At 46.9% G+C, this 19,584-nt stretch overlaps 1 protein-coding gene across 1 annotated transcript in view; it reads left to right on the top strand.

The window, feature by feature from the left end:
• The window catches only part of RAB40C (RAB40C, member RAS oncogene family), a 38,156-nt gene that overhangs the window by 3,042 nt on the left and 15,530 nt on the right, over positions 1-19,584 (top strand). The window contains exon 3 of the mRNA XM_049791195.1: positions 17,703-17,763. Within this exon, the coding sequence (XP_049647152.1) occupies positions 17,703-17,763 (61 nt within the window). The remainder of the gene's footprint in view (positions 1-17,702; positions 17,764-19,584) is intronic.

Raw genomic sequence — 19,584 nt, 5'->3', positions numbered from 1 at the left:
TTTGAGGGATTCCTCTCTTCTCCATGGGCATCTGGGTGTTGGAACAGCAGGCAACCAAGAGATGAGAAAGCCCTTTTTCTATCAGCATCGCTTTTGCAAGCTGTAAGCAGTCGGCAGCCTCTGCTTGCTTGCATCCAGTATCTGAAAGCCTTGGACGCAGTATGAGCTGTGTCTGTCTTAAAGCATTGTAGTTGCTTCTGTCCATCCATGTTCAGCATCCCTGAGCAGAAGCATCGCTTCTCAACACAGCCTTATAGCTTGGCGCCTCTCACTAAATCAGGCACATCTTAAACTAGACACCAGAGTTCCTGTTGTGTATAGCGAGACCTTAGCAATGTCCTTTATTTAAATTGCTGTTAGAAATTAAGCTGGTCTGTATAAGTAGAGGTGGTTATTACTCCCTGGATGTCGTCGGCCTTTGCAGTAAGAGGCACGAGTGATGCCCCTGATCATTGCTGCACCCAAGCTGCAAGGGCACTGGGTACAGAACTTCTGGAGACGTAAAAAACCAGCATTTTGAGGAGGAATTTGAGGTCCAGTTGTCACCTGTGTGTTTCTTAGGTTCATGCTGAAGTTACCAAGTGTATAGATCTCCAGGAGCATCAGGCCAAGCACTTCCTGCGCAGAGCAGGGAGTTTGTCCTGTGTATGTCCCATGGCTGGATATTGTCACCTCCCACGCCAGGCAGGTTTGCAGCTGAGTTGGACTTACATTTTGCTTTCTCTTGGCCAGCTGCAAATGGCCCTCAATTAAGCCACCTTGCTAGAATTTTGGTGAAAATGTGGGCTTTTGGGAGAACATTAATGTTCTTTTGGGCTTCCAGTGTTGTCCTCCTTCCCAATTTTCACCCACCTCACTCCCCAGATCTGCAGTGGTGGAGGTAGGGTGCCATTTTCAGAGCCCCATTGCTACTCTTAACACCTAGAGGACCTCACCCGGGAACCGAAAATACTGCCTTTCCCCCCAAATGCCCTCTCCTCTTGGCACTTGCTCCTTCTCCTGAGGTACAGGGGAGGGCTGTTCTGGCCCCTTTGCTGTGAGCTGCAGTGTTACAGCTGACTCAGAGCAAAACTGCATGCCTTCCTCACAGGTACAAGTCAACTACACAGATCACTTATCACTTCGGTGCTTAAACCGCCTGCTTGGAGTCTGTCCTTATCCTTCCCCAAGTACCGAAGCAGGACAGAAATGTCTCCGGTCACAGGGTGGTTTTGGACGACGAGATGTGGTGGAGTTGCCTGTGAAAGTAGGGGTGGCTTACATGCCCTGCAAAAGGAAGACAAGGCTGTTCCTCACCTGAGGGACTCGTGGCTTCGTCACTACTGTGTCATACAGCCACTCTGGCATATCTGGTTGTTCATGTATCTAGTTGTTCATGTGCTTGTGCTGAAGCGATCTTGCCTAGCTGGTTTGTTGGCTTGCGTGAGAAGGCAGCCCTGCTCTGGCTGCATCAACACGGGGTGAGTCCGGAGGACTCCTTGCACGGGAGCACACAGCAGGCATGAGTGCCGTTGTTGCCATGTAAGACGGTGCCCTGCGTGCACCAGAAATAGGGACGGGGCTGGTCTCACCACACAGACGTGAATATGATGTGCTCCCTCCTCACGTGATGGAGGGCTTTTTCTGCGGCAGCCTTCCCCCTCACCTGCTGCTGTTCCCATAGGAAAGGAGAAACGTGTTAGGGAAAGAGTAGAGCATGTTTCTGAGCAGATGGCTTTGATTGGAAGGGGGATGGATTTTTATTTTTATTTTTTTCCCTGTCCTCAGCTTGTATGAAGAAAGCGTTGAGGATGAAGCTTTATGTCCGTAGTCTGATCTCCTTTCAAAGAGTATGCGAAAGATAAAATGAAAGTATTGCCCTGCTGCAGGGTTGGTGCTGTGACCAGCCTAATGCAGTGAGCCCCGATGCCTTGTTTCCACCTCGTCCCTTAGCTGGGGCTTAATGCCTTTATTCGAGCACCATCCTTAGGTGCTCTGTTACCCCGCTGCTATCTAAAGACCTAAGGAAACATTAGGAAAAAGGCAACTTAAGTGCTCAGCTGCAATAGCTACTGACAGGTTTTATGGTTCCGATAAAAACTGGATCTTTCCCAAGAGCTCTTCCCCCGTAGCAGAAGTGCAAGGAACTCAGCTTTTGGGCAGGGGTGGTGGGCCCACCACGGTCAGTGTCTGTGCAAGGAGCAAGATCTGAGGCGGTGTAGCTTTGTGCCCTCTCCCTGGCCGGGAGGGCAGGGAGAGGCAGCATTTACGAAGAGCGGCTGAAGACACTGCTCAGCCCTTGGAGGTGGCCAGGACCCTCCCAGTTGGTGCTGTTTGCCTGGGGACCTCATGACTGCTGTTTAATTGCCATGCTCTTTATTTCAGTGACCCACATCTTTGGATGTCTTTTCCCTCTGGTTGTTTTTGTGCAGCTGTCTAAATTTGGAGGTCCCTTTCAAGTCTTTCTTTACAGCAGTTACTCTCTCCGTATGTCCTGTGACCCCTCGGTCACCAGCGTGCATCCAGGAACATCACCTGTAAAACTGCTCTGCTTTGCTTTGTAGCAGTCCTCAAGTTAGTTACTTGCCAACCAGGAGACCATCTGTACCACAACCAGCGTACGCAGGGATGGAGGAAAGACGATGCCTTGTCTCGTCTTCCTCACCACCACAGAGGGCGTGCGAGGTGATGCTTCTCGATGCTTCTGCTCCTTGCCTGTTGAGTTTCCAAGACTGACCAGGGAGATGGTCTCTTGCTTCTTGTCCACAGCCTCTGCGTTTGCTGCCATGTTTGGCTGGAGGTCCGGCTGCGCTGCTGCAGAGGTTGCCATCGCTGGTTGACTTTTCCCAAGCCTTAACAAAGCGTGTGGCTGAGCAGCTCTGCTTTAAACTCCTGCAGCTTCTGTAAGGACAGGACCTCTCTCGATACCTGACAGCATCTAATCTTCCCTTCTTGAGCATACAAGAAACAATTGCTGGGTGTACCTGTGTGCAGTAAAACCTCAGACAGGGACAGCACTGATGTGGTGGCACCTTCTGGGCATAGACGCGAGAGCTACAGATGTTGACCATGAGCTTGAGATTGCAGCTTTGTGCTTATCACGGTGTTGCTGCAGTGTGTCAGGGCTCTCTTTGGCGTCAGCGGGGAGGGAAGCATTGATCCTGGTGCTGTTTCTCTGCTCCTGCCTCCTCCTCCTTGCCTGGCCACGTGCCACCGGGTGCGTTCCTGCTGTCTGCCGGAGCAGCGTTGTCCCTGTTGGTGGTAGACACGAGCCGTCCGGCTGGGCTGGCCTGCTGTTTCAGATGTTGCACGCCAGTGGAAACTGCTGTTTGTTTTCTGGCATGACTGTATTAATTGGAATAATGTTTTCTTTTGAGGTTTTAGCACTCTGATGCGAGGGGGATTGAGGCAAAATGTTCTAAGTGCAGCCTTGCCATCACAACCCTGTAGTGGTCGCAGAATTGATCTGCAGGGAATGCTTCAGCTGGACCACACCAGTCGTGCTGCTAGAAATCTCTTTCAATGGCTCACAGAGTGGAGAGTGGTTGTTGCGGCAATTCCCTGTGTCTGCCAGCACTTGCATCAGTGTCCTTCAGGGATGTTTGCTTCCCTATCATCAGGGAAACAAAACTGATCTCGCCAGAGCAGGCTTTGGCTCAGAAGCAACTCCAGCATTTCTTATTTCTCCATTGTTTACTACTTATCCTTTGTGTGAAAAATATTTCCAAACGTACAATGTTGAACCCCCATCTCTGCTTGATGTGGGACTAACTAGCTGTGGCTTAAACTTAAAACAAAACAAACCCCAAAACAAAGCAAACAAACAAACAAAAAAACCCCACCAAAACAGAAAACAAACCCCAAACTGAGTGCCTAGCAGGTTTTGATGTCTTCAGCACTCTCAAATCAGGATTAAGGATGCACAGCACCATAGGTTGTTGTGCATGTATAATTCTTCAGGAGGGTTGTGCTTTTGTTGTGTTTTTATAAAGCTGGGGGGGGACTTATTCTACAAAGTTCTCAATTGCACTGGGCAATTCTCACCACCTCTAATCCCCTGTATAAAAGCTTTGCTTTTACATGGCTGTTAATGTGTTTCTGAGCCCTGAGTGCAAAAAGGTGACGTGAACTGAGCAGTATAAATCTGAAATGGGTGGAATGTTCTTCTAGTAACTGGGATTAAAAGTTTCTCTGTTTTTTTTTTTATTTTTGAAAAGCAAGTAGGTTTTGCTCTACCTAGATCCTGCAATGGCATTGTCCACTTCCCTTGGTGTGTGTGGTTTTTTTTTATTTGGTTGTTTGGGTATATAAGCTGCATAGGAAAGCCCATGGAAAATGTCTCCTCCTCCTCCGCCCCGTCTCCTTCAGCTTTTGTTTCCAGCTGTTCCCTGGCATGTTTTCCTCCGGCGGCCTCCCTCTCTCGGAAGAGCAGAGCATCTTTCTGTTGCACTTGAAAATAGCTGTGCTATGAACTTAGGATTTGGAGCTGAGGTTTTATAACCTTGCTTTTTAAAATCTCGTTTTCTTTCCCTTTACCCCTCACCTTCCTCTGGCAGCCCAGGCTTGGCACGAAACGAGCAGTCATACAAAAGCATTATGTCATATGGGTTTCTATTTGATTGCAGGCAGAGGAGGAGGAAGGAAGCTCCGATATGAAAATCTTCGGCTCTGTTTTGCTAAAAGCTTTGCTGTGAGTTGGGACTCACCTGAAGGGGAAATTCCCCTGTGGTGTAGACGATTGTGGCTCAGGACTAGGACACCCCATCGAAGAGGTCTGTCTGTTTCTGTAAAAGTTGTAGTAATAGTAAGGTTGCAACATTAGCTCAGGGATTGTTTGTTCCTATAGAGTTTCTATTTGCTGAGAGCATTTTTATGTAGCCATAGCTTTTTAGATTTTTCTTCCTCTTTTTTACCTCCTCTTTGTCTCATTTCCATCACCCCATTGGGAAACTAGACAATATTCTATCACTTTAAAACGTTGACACCTGTTCTATAAATATAACCCCTGAAATGATTAATGTCCTGTATGTGCTGTGCAGTGCTGCTGCCATTTCAATATCAGGCATTGAATTTGGACAAAAATCGTCATGCAATTCAAAATATTTGCTGTTTAAACTGGCAGTGGTTAAGGAGGAGACAGAAGGGGACACTGAAAGGCTGTACTTAACTGGCAGTTTAATAGAAGGTGCTGTGCATCTCTGGAATAACCTCCTTTTCAAGTAAATGCAGATTTTTTTTTTTTTTTTTTTTAATTTCTTTTTAGAGGTGCCGTTTTAACTTATTTTCCAGCCCGGCTTCTGAGTTCCCTGGCCCATTTGGGGTTTTTATCTTTCCTGCCTTTGCTCTCTGCACACACCACCAGTCACGTACACAGAAATTACCGTCTTCTGTTTCCTTCTGTACCAGTTTTAAAAGCAGTTGGCTGTAGTCCCTTTTGCCCATGGTTCTGGAGGCCGAGTGGACAGGAGACCTAACTAGATGAAAAAAAATCCAACCAAACAAAAAAAATACAAACAAAAACCAAGCAAAAAAAAAAAAAACAGCCAAAAAACCCCGCTATTTTGCCTGTCCTGCTTACTTAAATCATCTCTTGTCCCAAGAGCTGTTACTTTTCTTCTGTTGTCAAATTGCTTAAGTAACTTGATGGTAAAATCTGTACAGCAGACAGTGTGCAGGTCCGTGCTATGGCACAAGGAGATGAAACTCTGTGGGGCTGATCTTACTCGAGAACCTTATCTGTGCTGCTCATCATGCTAGCAAACGTGTGTTTGCTGTGAAATGCCTCCTTAGGTTGAGACATGCTTGTGTTCTTGTAGGTGTCATCTATATTACAAGGTTGAAGTTCAATACTTTTTTTTTCTATTTTAAAAATGCAAAATGCTTGCTTTCTTCTGCTAGCAGCAAAAGTCATGCTTCAGAGTTGCTGCCAGAGTAGCTGGGGTGTGATCTTTGTCCTGCAACAGCTGTAGGTCAGGAGAAGGGTGCAACCCTAGGAGGCTCCAATTTGGGCTGAGAGTGGAGGGTTTGAAAACACACTTTTGGGCTGTTGAGAGGTGCTGTGGAGCTGCTGCGAGGCGGCATACTTCGTACAGGTGTGTAGAGGGGTGCTTGCTCTGCTAGCAGGGCCAGCTGATCCTTTAAAGACAGGGAGGGACTGGTGAGTGCACACAGCGATGTGTTGTAGGTCAGGTCCCTGGACATTTGTTGTTATCGCCAGAAACAGCACACTGAAATGCGAAACTACTGTTAACAGCTGTCCTGATGTTTACAGCATGGAGTGGTCCCTTTCCAGTGTGGGGCTCACAGTTGGTGGAGTGAGACCAAATTCAAGAGCCGGTGAAATTAATGGTGAGCGGTCTCTCCATAGCTGTTCCACGAGCTCTGTAAGTACCTGTGCTCAGCAGGCACGTGGTGCTTAACCTGTCTACACCCAGCTAAAATGCTGTAGCCTTCTTTCTGGGCGTTTGGGTGTACAACGTCAGTCTGGAGACAGCTGCGTCACTGCTGGCTACCTCTGTCGTGGTGTTGCAACGTGACCTTTTAAATGGCAAAACCTGCAGATGCCAACTGGCGTTGAGCAGCAGGATGTGGATGGCAGGAGGGGCTGCGGATGGGTGTCCCACCGATTGGAGACTGCTGCCATGTGTGTCTGGATCCACGTGCAGGATCCTGGAGCAGGTGTGCAGCCGTACGTGTGAGCCCGGCATCTCTTGTGTGGTGGCGTGCACGTCAGCCTGGTGGTGACCGCACGAAGTTCTGGTGCTGTAGAGCAGCATTTCCCGTGTATTAATGTGCACAGTGTTGAGAGGTGTAAATGTGGAAGGTGAACCTCTTCAATATCCTGATATTGAAGGCATTTTGGACAAATACTTGGATTTGTGTGTTGTGGGTTGTTTGGGTTTTTTTTTCCTCCAAGGGTATCTTGGTGTTTGTATGGTAATCCAGCAACAATGAAGATTGTTATGGTGCCCTCTGATTTGCCTCATAGGCTGTCTTTGTTTCTGCGTGCAGCTGTATAGTTTTTATGGAGATCTGAACTGCAAAGCATGAAGAAACTCTTTTGTTTGTTGTTGCTTCTGTGCATAAAATCATTCTTGATTTTCTTCTAAAGCACAAATCCACTTAACATCCCCAATTCTGGACTGACTTTTGACTGTTTCTGTGGCTTCCCGGGTGTCTGCTGAAATTGTTTAAGCTTTAGGAACAGATTTGCTTCTGGCTTCAAATGCTGTTTTCAGATGCAGTTGTCATCCTTAAATGAGCCCAGAACAGAGTTCCTCTGTGTGAGGACCACGTAGCTGCCGGAACACTGCTGGGCTGTGGAGCAAGCAGCGGACAAGTGAAGTCTTCTGCTAGTCTGGGCTTCCTAGAGGTCTCCAAATAAGTATTCTGCTTTTGGCTGGTTACAAAACCAAACAAGCAATTATTTGTTCGAGATCCTCACCTACAATCCCTTAGCTGTAGATGAAGATGCCTGGAACAAACTCTGACTTGAGCAGCTTTTTTGTGGAAGGCTTCCAGTCTAAATCGAAAGCACTCTCAGTTGAAATGAGGCAGATATGAGTGGAAGACGGAGTATGTTTTTCTGGAGAAAATCCACAAATGTGGGTAACTTCAAATAATTGAAAGGTGTTTGTTCTCTCTGTTTCTGCAAGCGTCTTTGTACGAGGTGCTCGGCAGCTTGTTGGATGTATCACGCAGAGCTGCCAAGTGCCGCAGCAGCTCTCTTGAGTTGGCAGCAGCTCGTGTGACGTGCTGAGCTTCGTTCGGGGACGTGGGCTCCTGGCTGTGTGCATGGGGGCTGAACTCCTCAGCTCAAAACAGCTCAAACTCATCTGCTGCACAGTTAAATAACCAGAAGCTCCTCGTTACCTCCCATTGACTTCTGCACCAAGAGTGGATCTTTTATTTGCTGTGTGAGCGGGAGATGACAAAGGCTTGAGCAGATGGCTTCTATCTACCCCTGTCCCCCAGCCAGCACCATGCAGAAGAAGCACTGGTCTCCTATGTGCCCGGTAAGAACTGAGACCTCTTGATCCTGTTCCCAAGGCAGCTGCTCAGTTACAACGCAGGACAGGAGCACAGTGGTAAAAGCACATGCTTTCTGACCCTCAGCTCCAGCTCTGCAGGCAGGAGCTGGGGGTGTTTTGCAGTCATGCTGTTCGGAAACTTTTACCACCCTGCTTAAAACAAAGTAGTAATACTGCCGAGGTAAATCCTAACACCAAAAGACGCAGACCTATGATGAATCCACCTTTGTTTTGAAGCATATGTTTTGTTGACCCCTGTTGTTGATGGAGATAATTTGTTGTTTGTCTATCTAAAGAGTAGGTAATTGAATGCATGACTCAAACTGATGAGCTCATGTGTTGTTTGGAAGGGATTTCTTCTGTGGCTTACAGCTCTGAGCTGACTAGCTAAATTGCTGCTGTTAATGTGCTGTTGTACACACTTTTTATGGTCGGATGACTTAATCAGTTGTTATTTGAATAGCTTGAATTCACTTTTTTCATCAGCTAGTGTTTATGTGCTCATACCACATTTTTTCTGAATGATTTAGTATCACAGATGACGAAGAAAATAACTAAGTTAATAGTAGGAGCTGCAGTGGAAGGTAGTGCACTGGTGGTGTCTTCTACATACAGATTCTACTGCCTGTTTTTTAAATTACTCAAGTCAGAGGATCTCAATACCTGCGTCTTTTGGTGCACACGTTACTTGGGTGCTGGCCCCAGCAGCTGCCTTCTGCCTAGGAGTGGATTTTGGTGTTTGACTAATACATTCAGTCCGTTGCACGCTGCAGTGCAAAACCTGTTTGCTTTGAATGTGCGTTCAACAGCTGGCAACTCCTGGCCGGCTGTAATTTCTGTACCCCTCTGCCTTGTTTGACTAGAAATGAAATGACAAGTCTTTCTGTATCAACTTTTGCCCACAAGCAAACAATTCTGATATGACTCTTCAGCCCTGGTTGCCGTTTTACTCATAGGCTGGTGAAAGCATGAAAAAACCCTCAAAACCCCAAAATAAGGCATTTTGAACTACGCTCATAATGCATCCTGGCTTTGTATTCTGCTTCTTGGAGCAGCTTGGCTGCTGGACTCAGTAGCTGTAGGTTGCCATTTAACGACCATCCTGCCATAAACCATTCTTAAACGAAAAGATGCAGGATTTGGGATGCAATGAGAGGGAACGTGTGAACATGGTGATGGGGGGGGGTAATAACTGTTGTCTTCTTATGGAGTACAGTTCTGCCAGAAAATGAATCCCAGGAGGCCAGTACCTACTTTGTTTTGAGCAAAGAGTCTGTGGAGAAGCTGGTGAGTTTGTACAGCACTGGTTGTGTTGCAGAAACGTGCTGTGAAACTGTTCTGGAGTAGCTCTGTCCCTCTTGGCCTGACCTTGTGTATAGCTCCCGGTACACCCCCAAAGCTGGGCACTAGAGAGGGCTGCTCCTGGGAACGCTGCTTGTGGATAACACCCTGCAGGTGGGGGGTTCTTTCACCCTGAAATAACCTGATGGGGAGGGTCTTGGTTCAGGCGGTGTTGTGAGCTGCTGTGCCAGTGTCCTTGCTGTCCAAATTCCTGCTGTCAGCCGCACAAGTGAGGGCGGTTTGGTTATGGGGGTGGGGGTGGTCTGCATGGTTTTGCCTTGGGGTTTTGGGGTGGGATTTTTGCATGCTGAGGCCTGGAAGTAGGAATGATGCTCTTGTTCTGGAGCTGGTCTGCTCACATCCCAACGCAGACCTGGAGCTACTGCACACAACTTTTGGCCTCAATTTTGTGACCTCCCAGCACTTCTCTTCCCTTGTTTGTTCTCTTTGGCTTGTTGGTGAGGACGGGACTTGGCTGCTTGTTGTTGCTTCTGCCTCTTCTCCACACTCGGTAGGGATGGGGGCATCCCCACTCGTTTGTTTTTGGGGAAACTGTGGCACACCAGCCCCTCAGGCTCTCAGCTGTTAGATGTGTGGCGGTGCTGCTGCCCTGTAGGAAACAATTATTGCTTTTCATCATTAACTTGCCCCTATGAAAACGTTGGCCAGGGTCGGTTTGCTGGCCGGTGCCACCGCTGGCCGCTCTCCCTGCGTGCATGGCATGGTGCAGTCGCTCCGGCTTTCTGAAGGGTGCTGGGCAGCCTCATGCAGTGCCTACGCACACAGGGGCAAGGCTTTCCATTTTAAAACCCAGCCATGTCAGTTATGGCTTAGAAAGGTCTAGTTAACATCTGTGACACCCAGGGACTTGGTAGAATAAACAGTCGTCTTTGGACACTGCTCGGTTATTGCTGGCATTTGGAATAAAGTTCTGCGCTAATGGCTTTAGGCTGAACTTACCAGAGCACAGAAAGGCTCTAGTTATGACGCCTGTTGTACAAGCAGAGGTGCGGTCACCATACTGGGTTTTGCATAGATTAATTGGTTGGTTTTTCTTCTTTTAATCCAGCTGGGAGGTTTGCACAAGCCCTTTGAAGGAAAAGGGAGGGACCTTGCAGCAGCTCGGTCTTGCGCACATGCAAGTAAGACAACTGCTAGCTTATGTGATAAAAAACTTGCCTGCACATCCCCAAAGGTGTGCCGAGGGACGGTGGCAGGCTGAGGAGCCCAAGTGATAGCCAGCAAGGCTCTGCCAGCCCTGCAAGAGGGTCTTGGAGGAGGGGACACCCTGCCTGGACCCTTCCCGGGGAGCCTGGCCCAGCTACCCATGAGACTGGCCAGTAAGGGACTGCCAAGGAGGGAACAGGGCTCTCGTGTAGTTTATGTTCTCCTCAAAATTCACAGTTGGCTGTGGTGTTCTTGCTGGCATCCACAGCGTTATCTGAACTGGTGATAAAGGTTTAAAACAAAATTTACCCATCTCTGCTTAGCCGCAGGTCTTGGAGTCCTTGCTGCTGAGAAGCTTCACTGGAGATTCGTTCTTAACGTTTTCCTTTTGCAAAACGGAAGGAAAAAAATTATTTACAATCTATTGACCCACTCTAAAGTGTTTCTTGGTGTTTATCTACTTTTGTGGCAGTGAAAATAATCATTTAAGACCAGCTGCACACTGGGTTATTACGGCTTCGCATCCTTCCTTGTGTATTAAGTAAGAATTGCACCAACGCTTGCATTACGAATTCATTGCAATTTGTCTGCAAAGTCCGCCACACTGATTGGGAGGTATTCTCAGTGCTGCCCCAGGAGAAACAGAGTTTGCTTGATACTCTTGACAGTGTTTTATAATCATGGCATGCCTTTAAATTTTTCAGTTATTTATTTGCCAGCTGCTCGCAGAGACCTACACAGATTCCCCCCGAGGATCCTCTTGAATGCCATGCAGCACGACCAGCCCTTCATAGCTGGTTACTTGAGTTCACTGTGAAATCTCAGTAAGTTAAATATTTGATGTGTATTCTCTATTTATTTTTTTTTATCCCAGCCCTCTGCTCTCCCCTCTTCCCAGCAGTCGCTGGTCAGTGTGGCATTAAGCCTACAAACCTTTAAGAAGACCTTTTTAAGAAGTCCTAGGCCTTTTTCTGGAATCAGCATTGCTGATGACCTGTAGGAAAACAGAAGAGGCTGGGGGTGCTTTGGGGGAAAATCCAGCACTTTCAGTTGGACAGTTGCGGCATGGTGTCTTTGACTGTATTAACAACAGGCACAAGTGGAAGTCTGTCGCCAGGCTTGCTGGTTGAGGTGTTGTGGTGGCATGACGAGTGTTGCTGGTGGCTTGTGAGCCAGTGTTAAAATTTCCCAGTAGAGCAGAGCATTTCTCTAGGAGTGCCAACAGATTAGGCACATCTCGCTTATCAGTCTTCCTCTGAGGACTCAAATGCCATTGTTATTAGAACTGGCTTAATTATGTCTATAGATGAAATAACAATCTGCTAAAAAGCAGCATTTGTTAGATAGGTAACAGAAGTCTACTCGATTTATCTTAGTTTCTTATTTATATAATGCATTGAGTGAAGGATTGTCCTCGGCTCATCATCGTTGTACACCTCAAGTTTTGCCTATTGCCCTTATATATCACTTTGCAAATGGATTCGTTGACTTCTTTTGAATTATAAATAAGTGAAACCCAGGTTAATTTATTTTAAAAGAAAGAAAAAAATCTGAGGTGGCATTATACAGCACATGTCTGTAAGCTGGGGGAACTGATCATATTTTTAATGAAGTTCAAATAATGTGCATGGGCTTTTGTTTGTGGGTGGACTAACAGAAAGTGAGGTGGTGGATTCCAAGCTCCCACAAGCAGAAAACAGTTCGTTTAAGAAATGAGGTGGCAAAAGCATCTTTGGCCAATCTGATTCACACAAACTGTAAATGACTTCAAGTGATAAGTAGAGCATCTCTTGGAAGGAAAGCAAGCTTGTCTTAGAACTGTATCAATGTTTCACTTGAGTGCATTGATTTTACTTTTTTAATATATTTTTTTTCCTTTGGGAAGAGAATTTTTTAAACATCACCTGGAATGTCTTCTGCCCCAGATTTGTGAATAAATTATGTTCTTCTTAAAGACACTGCAGATGCAAACTGGAGATGTTGCTGCCAGCCTGCTGCAGCCCAGCCTTTGAGGAAGGTCATAGGAAAACCTGCTGATGGCTTGTTTTAATCTCGGGCAAGTCCCTTCATCCCTCTGTCACGGGGCGAGTCCTCGTTGTACCTTTTTGATATTTGTATAGGTGCAGTGAGGCTGTTAGTTGGGGCTTGGATCATTAGAGCATCTCTGGAGGAGGACACTTGATTTGGACCAATAACCTAAAATGCAGAATTGGCTCTAGCATCCCACTGAGAGCTGGCATCGCTCTCACCCCAGCACTGAGGATCACCTCAGAAAGGAAGGTGGTCCTTTTCCTTGAAGGAGGAAAAAGGCACATGCTGCTCTTACCTGCTGTAAGGTTTTGCACAAATCTGCCTTTTTCAGGGGAGGTGACCCTTCTGGTCCCCTGCTGAGGTGTGAGGGTAGTCATCTTGAGAGTCTGCAACTGCAAAGTTGTCTCCTTTTCTCTAAAACAAAGACCTACACAGAGCCAAGAAGCTGCTGTGCTTACAGTAGTAAATATTTATGGAGCGTTGTTCACGTGAGCTATTTAAAGCAATTTACCTGAGATCTTAATATGTTTAAAGGGAGAGCGCAAGAGTAGCATGAAATGCGTTTCTCCCTTGTCTTTCTACCTTTTCCAATGCGACTTCCAGTTCCGTTTATCTGCTTGCCTGCTGCCTCCTCCGTTGTGTTTTCAGAGTGCTGCTGGTGGTGCAGATGCAGTTCAGGGCCTTGGTGGAGCGGAGGGATGCCTTTACTGAGCTGTGAATTCCCAAGAGGAAGGGGGACTGACAGCCTGATACAAAGTAGTATCAAATGCTGGAAGAAAATTGTCATTTCTCTTGGAGGGGTTTTACTTTTCCTGTTCACATCAGGTGTAATCTTGTGGGTGAAATTTTTAACCAAGCTAAGGTTGGGTGTGGAGTTTTTCAGGTCATATTGATGCAAAGTGTGCTGTGCTCTGCATGAGTAATTTGGAAGAGGTCAGAGTTTCCTATAACACATCCTGTGTATTCTCATGGGAAAATGGCTTGCTTTCTTAGGTTTTCCTTATACCGACTAGCAAAAGAAATAAAGGTTTGGAATTCCCTGGAGTCTTGCCCAGGAGCGTGAAACCCGGTTCTGTGGAGGGGAATCAGTTGTCTGACATCAGGCTTGGTAACAGCAGATTGCTTTGCAGAGCACCCTGTGCCAGGTCGGCTCACTGCTCGAGAAGTGGGGTTGAGATGGCGTCAGCGTAAGTAGGAGTCTAAAGCGGGACTGGAAAAATAGCAGAGGAGTCGACCTGAATGCTAAATTAGAGAGAGCAGCCCAGACTTGTTTTCCAAGCCTCATTCATTTTGTTGCACCATGCTAGATATTGGTCAAGAAAGAGATCACTTGATATAAAATAAGCTTTAAATGAGACTGTTTTCTTTTCCCCCAGTGCTGCGTGCCCCGCGGGCCAGGCGGGGTGGCGGAGGCAGCTGCTGGCGACGAGTCGGCTGGTTTGCTGGTGTCGGCTGGTTTGCTGGTGCTGCGTGCGCCGCAGGAGCATCGTGTGGGGTTTGTAGCAGCGCATCCCTTCTGGGGGATCAAAGCACACTCTGGCAGAGAATAAATGTCAGTCTCGAAATGAGCTGTACTTGGCTGCAAGCAGAGGTGATGCTCAGGTGGGGAAAACCCTCTCAACTACAGAAATTAAATTTTAAAAACTTCCCTTAACTTATTGGTGTCTGAGCTGCCTGAAATAAAAGGGCAGGCGAGCAGCCCTGGTGCGGCTCAGCCACGGCAGGCTCTGCCAGCGGCTGTCACGCTGCCAGCAGCCTCTGTGCAATGGTGGCATCTAGTGGCTGCTGCGGCTGGCGGGGCTGTGACCCTCTGTCCCCAGGTCCCTGGGACAAGGGGGAAGCCAAGGCTGAGCTTGAGCTGGAGGCTGAGCCTAGGAAAACGAGCTGGGCTGCTCTGCTTCCTTGTCAGCTGTAAATGGAGGGACTACGTATTTGGGCTACAGCTTGGGAAACTGCTGTGTGTCACTGGGACTAAAATAGAAAGGTACCAGCTGTGAGGTGGCCAGTGCTGGCGTTAGCCGCTGTGGCGAGTCCCGCGATTTTAAGGGCATCTGTGATGGATGCAAGTTTTCTAGCACTGGTGAGCTATGGCCATACTGCGCAGTGAAGAGAGTGAGCTGCGCTTGTGAGCTGTGTTCTGCTCAGAGTGCAAACCAGCTAAGAAAAAAAACCAGACCAGAAAAAAAAAAAAAAGATACTGTGTGCAAGCTTTAAAGGGAGACCCTTTGACCTGTCCTGATGCGCTGAGTGTTTATGCAAGAGGGAAGCTGACATTTTCTCAAAGATGTTGCAGTTGCCCAGGTTTTGTCATTATCAGTGAGCCTGCAGGTAGAGTTTGCTCAAAAACTTTTTGTAAGTTAGTCTCTAGTCCCAATTTGAGTGTATGCAAGTTAAAAAGTGCATCGCTTTCCTCCAACCTGTGTTACCAGATACTGCTTAAATGCTGACTGTAGCCTAGAATAAAAAGTCAAAACAGCTTTGCTTTTAACTTGAGTGTATGTGAATTCCTCAGGCTGGTTTCATGGCAGTACTGCAGGGGTGTAATCTTCAGAAAGGCCTTTACCCTTCACCTCCAGCGCTCTGATGCCAAGGAGAGAAGTTCTGCACAAAGACACGGGCTGCCCTGAGGCCGGGCAGCGAAACCAGTTGACTGGCAGCTGTCTGGAAATGTGAAGAGAGAGATTTGGTACTTTCCTTTCTCTGTGCTTTTGCATTTGGCGTTTGACCTCAAGTGTGGTGGGCAGCAGGTGCCTGGAGAGTCTGCCAGAACTGCTCCATCATGGTGAGCTCTATTAATTTCCCACGCAAGCTGGGAATCCCTGCCATCCCTCCCTGTCCCCTGGGAAAGGATATCTGCAGGGGCAAGTACAACCGTGCACCTCGTGCTTGTTCCCTCCATGTCGCATACCTTCTCTTCTGAGCATAGACATCACTATGAAGGATATGAAGGACTTCTACTTTGCCTATTTCTTTTCCCTGAGGATCTTTGGAGTGAGGAGCAGTTGGACCAGGAGCTCAGGAAGTTTTCCAGTGCTGTTTTCTGTTGGTTGCCTGCTTTGGTCATGGCCGTATTGTTCTGCCCAAAGACTGGTGTTGCTCTAGTTTAAAGTATGTGGTATGGTTTCAGATGGGCATGGAGAGAATGGGTATTTAAAGCGTTGCTCTGGTGACTGAGTCATGTATATTTGTGACAGGGAACCCATGTTCCTCACATTAGGGATGTAGGCTGGGCAGTTGGCGAGTGTGGAGCCTAACAAAGGTATTTCTGGGTTTGTGTGTTTGGCTTTCAATTAACGAGTTTTCTTCTCTTTCCAGTCAAGCTGAACCTCTCTCACATTTAAAAGCTGATAGTCAAGTGATCATTTCACCTCGACGGTGGCATTTTTGGAAGCACTTGGCCTCTGTGCCCTGAAAACTGTCTCCATTCCCCCTCCTCAGTGCTTTCATGCAACTGCTCCGTCCGTGTGCTTGGGCTGCTGGCATAGAGGATGCTGAGGGCTTCCTGCTTGCAGGGAGCAATTCTGCCTAAGGAGTGGAGCAGAGTCTCTGCGGGTTTTGCTGCTGAAACAGGGCAGTGGGCTTAATTAGCCCTTTCCCTAATGGCCCATCAGCCTGTGCCAGGGGGATGATCCTGGTTCAGGATCTGGGGGCGAGATGTCTGGATGCTCCCTCCTGGCTGCAGGGCAGGCTTTCTCCCACTACAGCTTGCCATCCCTGGGGATGAGGGAGATTTACGTCCGCCTGAAAATAAATACAGATCATTCACTCATCTCTGGAGGAACATAAAATGTAAACTGCCTATTTTCTGTGATAAAGCACTGGAAATAGTTTGAATTTAAGATAATTATCTTTATTGCTTTTTATAGCACCCTGTGAAGGCTGAAATCTAATTTGTTTTTCACTAACAGGCAGCTCCTGCTGATGACTCAGAAAAATCCATTTGCTTTATTGACAAACTTGTCTGTTTGGTTATCGGGGCAGTATTCTTGCAGGAGCAGGGAAATACAGGTCGTAACACAATGGTGGGTTTTTAATATAGATTCAAAGTTTGATACCTATTGGCAAGAGGAAAAAATAAAGTCGATCTAATCAGAGTGAAGTGACTCTGCTTTATTAAAGGCAATTGTAAATTAGTTTATGCTTTAGTGGGTGTGCAGTAATGGTGTACGGTGCTTTGTTTAAGCAACTTCAATACACTTGAAGCTTATTAACTGGAGCTTGCGGAGAAGCTGCTTTTCCTGGACACCTGGTGCCCCTTGGCCGTTCCTGAGCCCAGGCTTTGGGGGAAGAGGTGGGAGGTACGGTCATGCCTCTTCCCTCCTGTGCCTGGGGCCATGGGGAGTGGTGTGTTCGGCTCAGTTTGGACATGTTGCTTGCAAGTGGAGTTGCCCCTTTTTTTAAACTTCTCTGAATGTGAGACAGGCTCCCAGTTTTTAACAAACTCTTTGTGTATCTGAAGATGTTGGGCACCCCTTGTGCGAACGAGTTGCTTGTCAGCTCAGCCTGGTGTTGCAGTTTGGAGGGTCTTCTGCTGCTCTGGTCCTGTGGCTCTATGAAAAGCAGTCATCTGTGCTTCCTTCTCAGCCCTTGATAAAGGGGGGGTGCTTTCTGCCTTATCTGACCGTGTATGATACACAGCTGAGAGCTGCTCAGAAGAAGAAACAGCATTGCCTGGACAGGCTTTCAGTATCGCCCACCTCCCAAAATGTCCTTTGATTGTTTTAGGCAGTGGTGTTTCTTGAGAGATGGTGAGTCTGCAGGCTGACTTAGCAGACGTGCTTCTAAATTGCTCGCCCCCCAAAAGTCTGTAGTGTAACCCTGTCACTTGGGATAATGCTACAGACCACTGAATCTCATACAGCTCGAGTCCTAGCATGTTTTATCCAACAATGGAGAAGTAAGAAGCAATCTAGGGGTTAACTATATTTTTAGGGAGGAGGGATAGAGCTTCCCAAGAGTAGTTTTTGCCTTAAAGCAGAGGTCTATTTGTATGAAGTCTCTGTAGCCCTCCACAAACACGCAATAGAGCAAGTGGGAGAAAACATCACTTTCTGTAAACATGAAATGATAGATCTGGCTAGGCAGAGCAGATTTCTTGTCCATCTCTGAAGACCTGCTTAATGTTTGCTCAGCTTTTTATTGGTTTCCTTTCAGGAATTGACTACAAGACCACTACTATCTTGTTGGACGGCAGAAGGGTCAAGCTGGAACTGTGGTGAGTGTTTCTGAGCTGCTTTGGCTGTGAGCGCAGGACCAGTGAGCAGGGGCCGTGGTGCTGCTAGTGGGATGTGGTACTGAGCTGCGGAGGGCACAGAGCATCCCCAGGCATGTGGTGAGGCTTGCTCTCTGTTCTTATCAGTGAGTTAGTCTAGCAAACCAGACTTCTTTCCATCGATTGAGTAGCACAAACAGCATACTGTTCTTTGCTGGCATAGTCCAACTTCAGTCTTTCTCTGTCATACCTGACCATGTTCCCATACAGCTCTCAAATTGCTGAGGGAACAGTACTATTTTGGAAGCAATACTGGATTTTCCTGATATCCTAGGATGAGAAATATAAACAAAAGAATAGGAAAGGAGGAGAAGAAAAATGTGTGAAGCCCTTAATCCCTACAGAAGCTGGGTATTTCTCAATGACTTGAGTAGAAAATAAAAACAGGAGCAGTGAATAGACCTCAAAGTTATTGTCAGAGTATGGTAAATCCCTGGAGAGCAGGACTTACTGGAGTGACCTGACACTGGGATGGAGATGGGACAACACTGCATGGGAGGGGTGATCCCTGCCTTATCTGCCAGCACCAGAGAGAGATCTGGAGTCCTTCTGGCCAAGCTTTGTCTGAGGTTTAACCTGCTGGGAAGCTGACACAGCAATTCTGTAGGTGAAAGAAGGAGGATAGGTAGCCTGCCCCTATTCTGGGTTTCACTCGGATCTAGTAGGGAATGACACAGACCCTAAAACATGAAGTTAAATAGTACCTTTACCAACGCTTGTGACAAGTAACAGGAGTATTAACAATCTGTGTGAATTGTTAGATAGGAATGAACGCCATGTTCTCAGCCTCAGTGACTGACTCTAGCAGTGTGTGGTTCTGTGGTTTAATTATACCCCTGCTCTCTGAAGCTGAATGTCTTCATTTTTCTTACAAAAGAACAGAAGCAGCTAATTTATCTCTTCTAGCTTGTATGTTTATATGTGCCACTGACGTTCTTCTGTCTCTCGTAAGATGTCTGTTTTAATGCTCCAGCCCCAAATGTGTGGTTACTGCTTCCCTCTTGAAACTCTCTCCTTTTTATATTGTAATTCTTGAGCTGGAGAACTAGCACAGGACCTGAAAAGCTGGTAGCATCAGTTTATGATGCTTTAGTGTAATCTTTTTCATGCAACCCAATATCTGATTGTTGGGGGAGAAGGAGGTGTAAGCACAGACTGTTAGATTGATGTCCAGGACCAATAATATGATCTTTGAAGGCTTTATATCTGAAGAATGACTGTTCTGAACTTGAGGTTAATGCCCTTTTCATATAACTGGTGCAAATCTGGGGCTGAGGAATTCATCAGGCTTCTCAGTGGTCATTAATGTGTCTTTTATCCTGGCCTAGTGAATAGATATGACAAACATCATAACATGTCTCTGATTACCCTGATGTATTTTAGTATATACTGGTTAAATCAGTGTGCTGGGCTTTGGCTTACTGTCCCAGATGTTCCCGCAGGCACTGAGAGGTGCTGGTAATGTAGTCAGACTTATTTATACCATGTCAAGAGTTGCCGTCAGGACAAATGATAGTGACTGAATAGTCCCTTATTGTTGCAGTGGGCTAGAAACACTGTCCCCTAGTCCTGTTCCTGAGCTCTCTGTAGGGTATGATCAACCAAGTCTGTCAGAGATCTGGGTATAAAGATAACTTCCTTTCATTTTTGGTTAAAATGTGTTTGGAAAAATAAATGAAAGTAGGCAGCGCAAGACAGTTTCTCATATCTTGAGTGGTTATGTTCATTTTACGATAGGTCAGCTGTTCTCCATGACTAGAAGAG

Source organism: Accipiter gentilis, chromosome 33, assembly GCF_929443795.1.
Source record: "Accipiter gentilis chromosome 33, bAccGen1.1, whole genome shotgun sequence".
NCBI lineage: Eukaryota > Metazoa > Chordata > Aves > Accipitriformes > Accipitridae > Astur > Astur gentilis.
The sequence above is the reverse complement of the archived record's forward strand: the minus strand, read 5'-3'. Positions and strand labels throughout refer to the sequence as shown.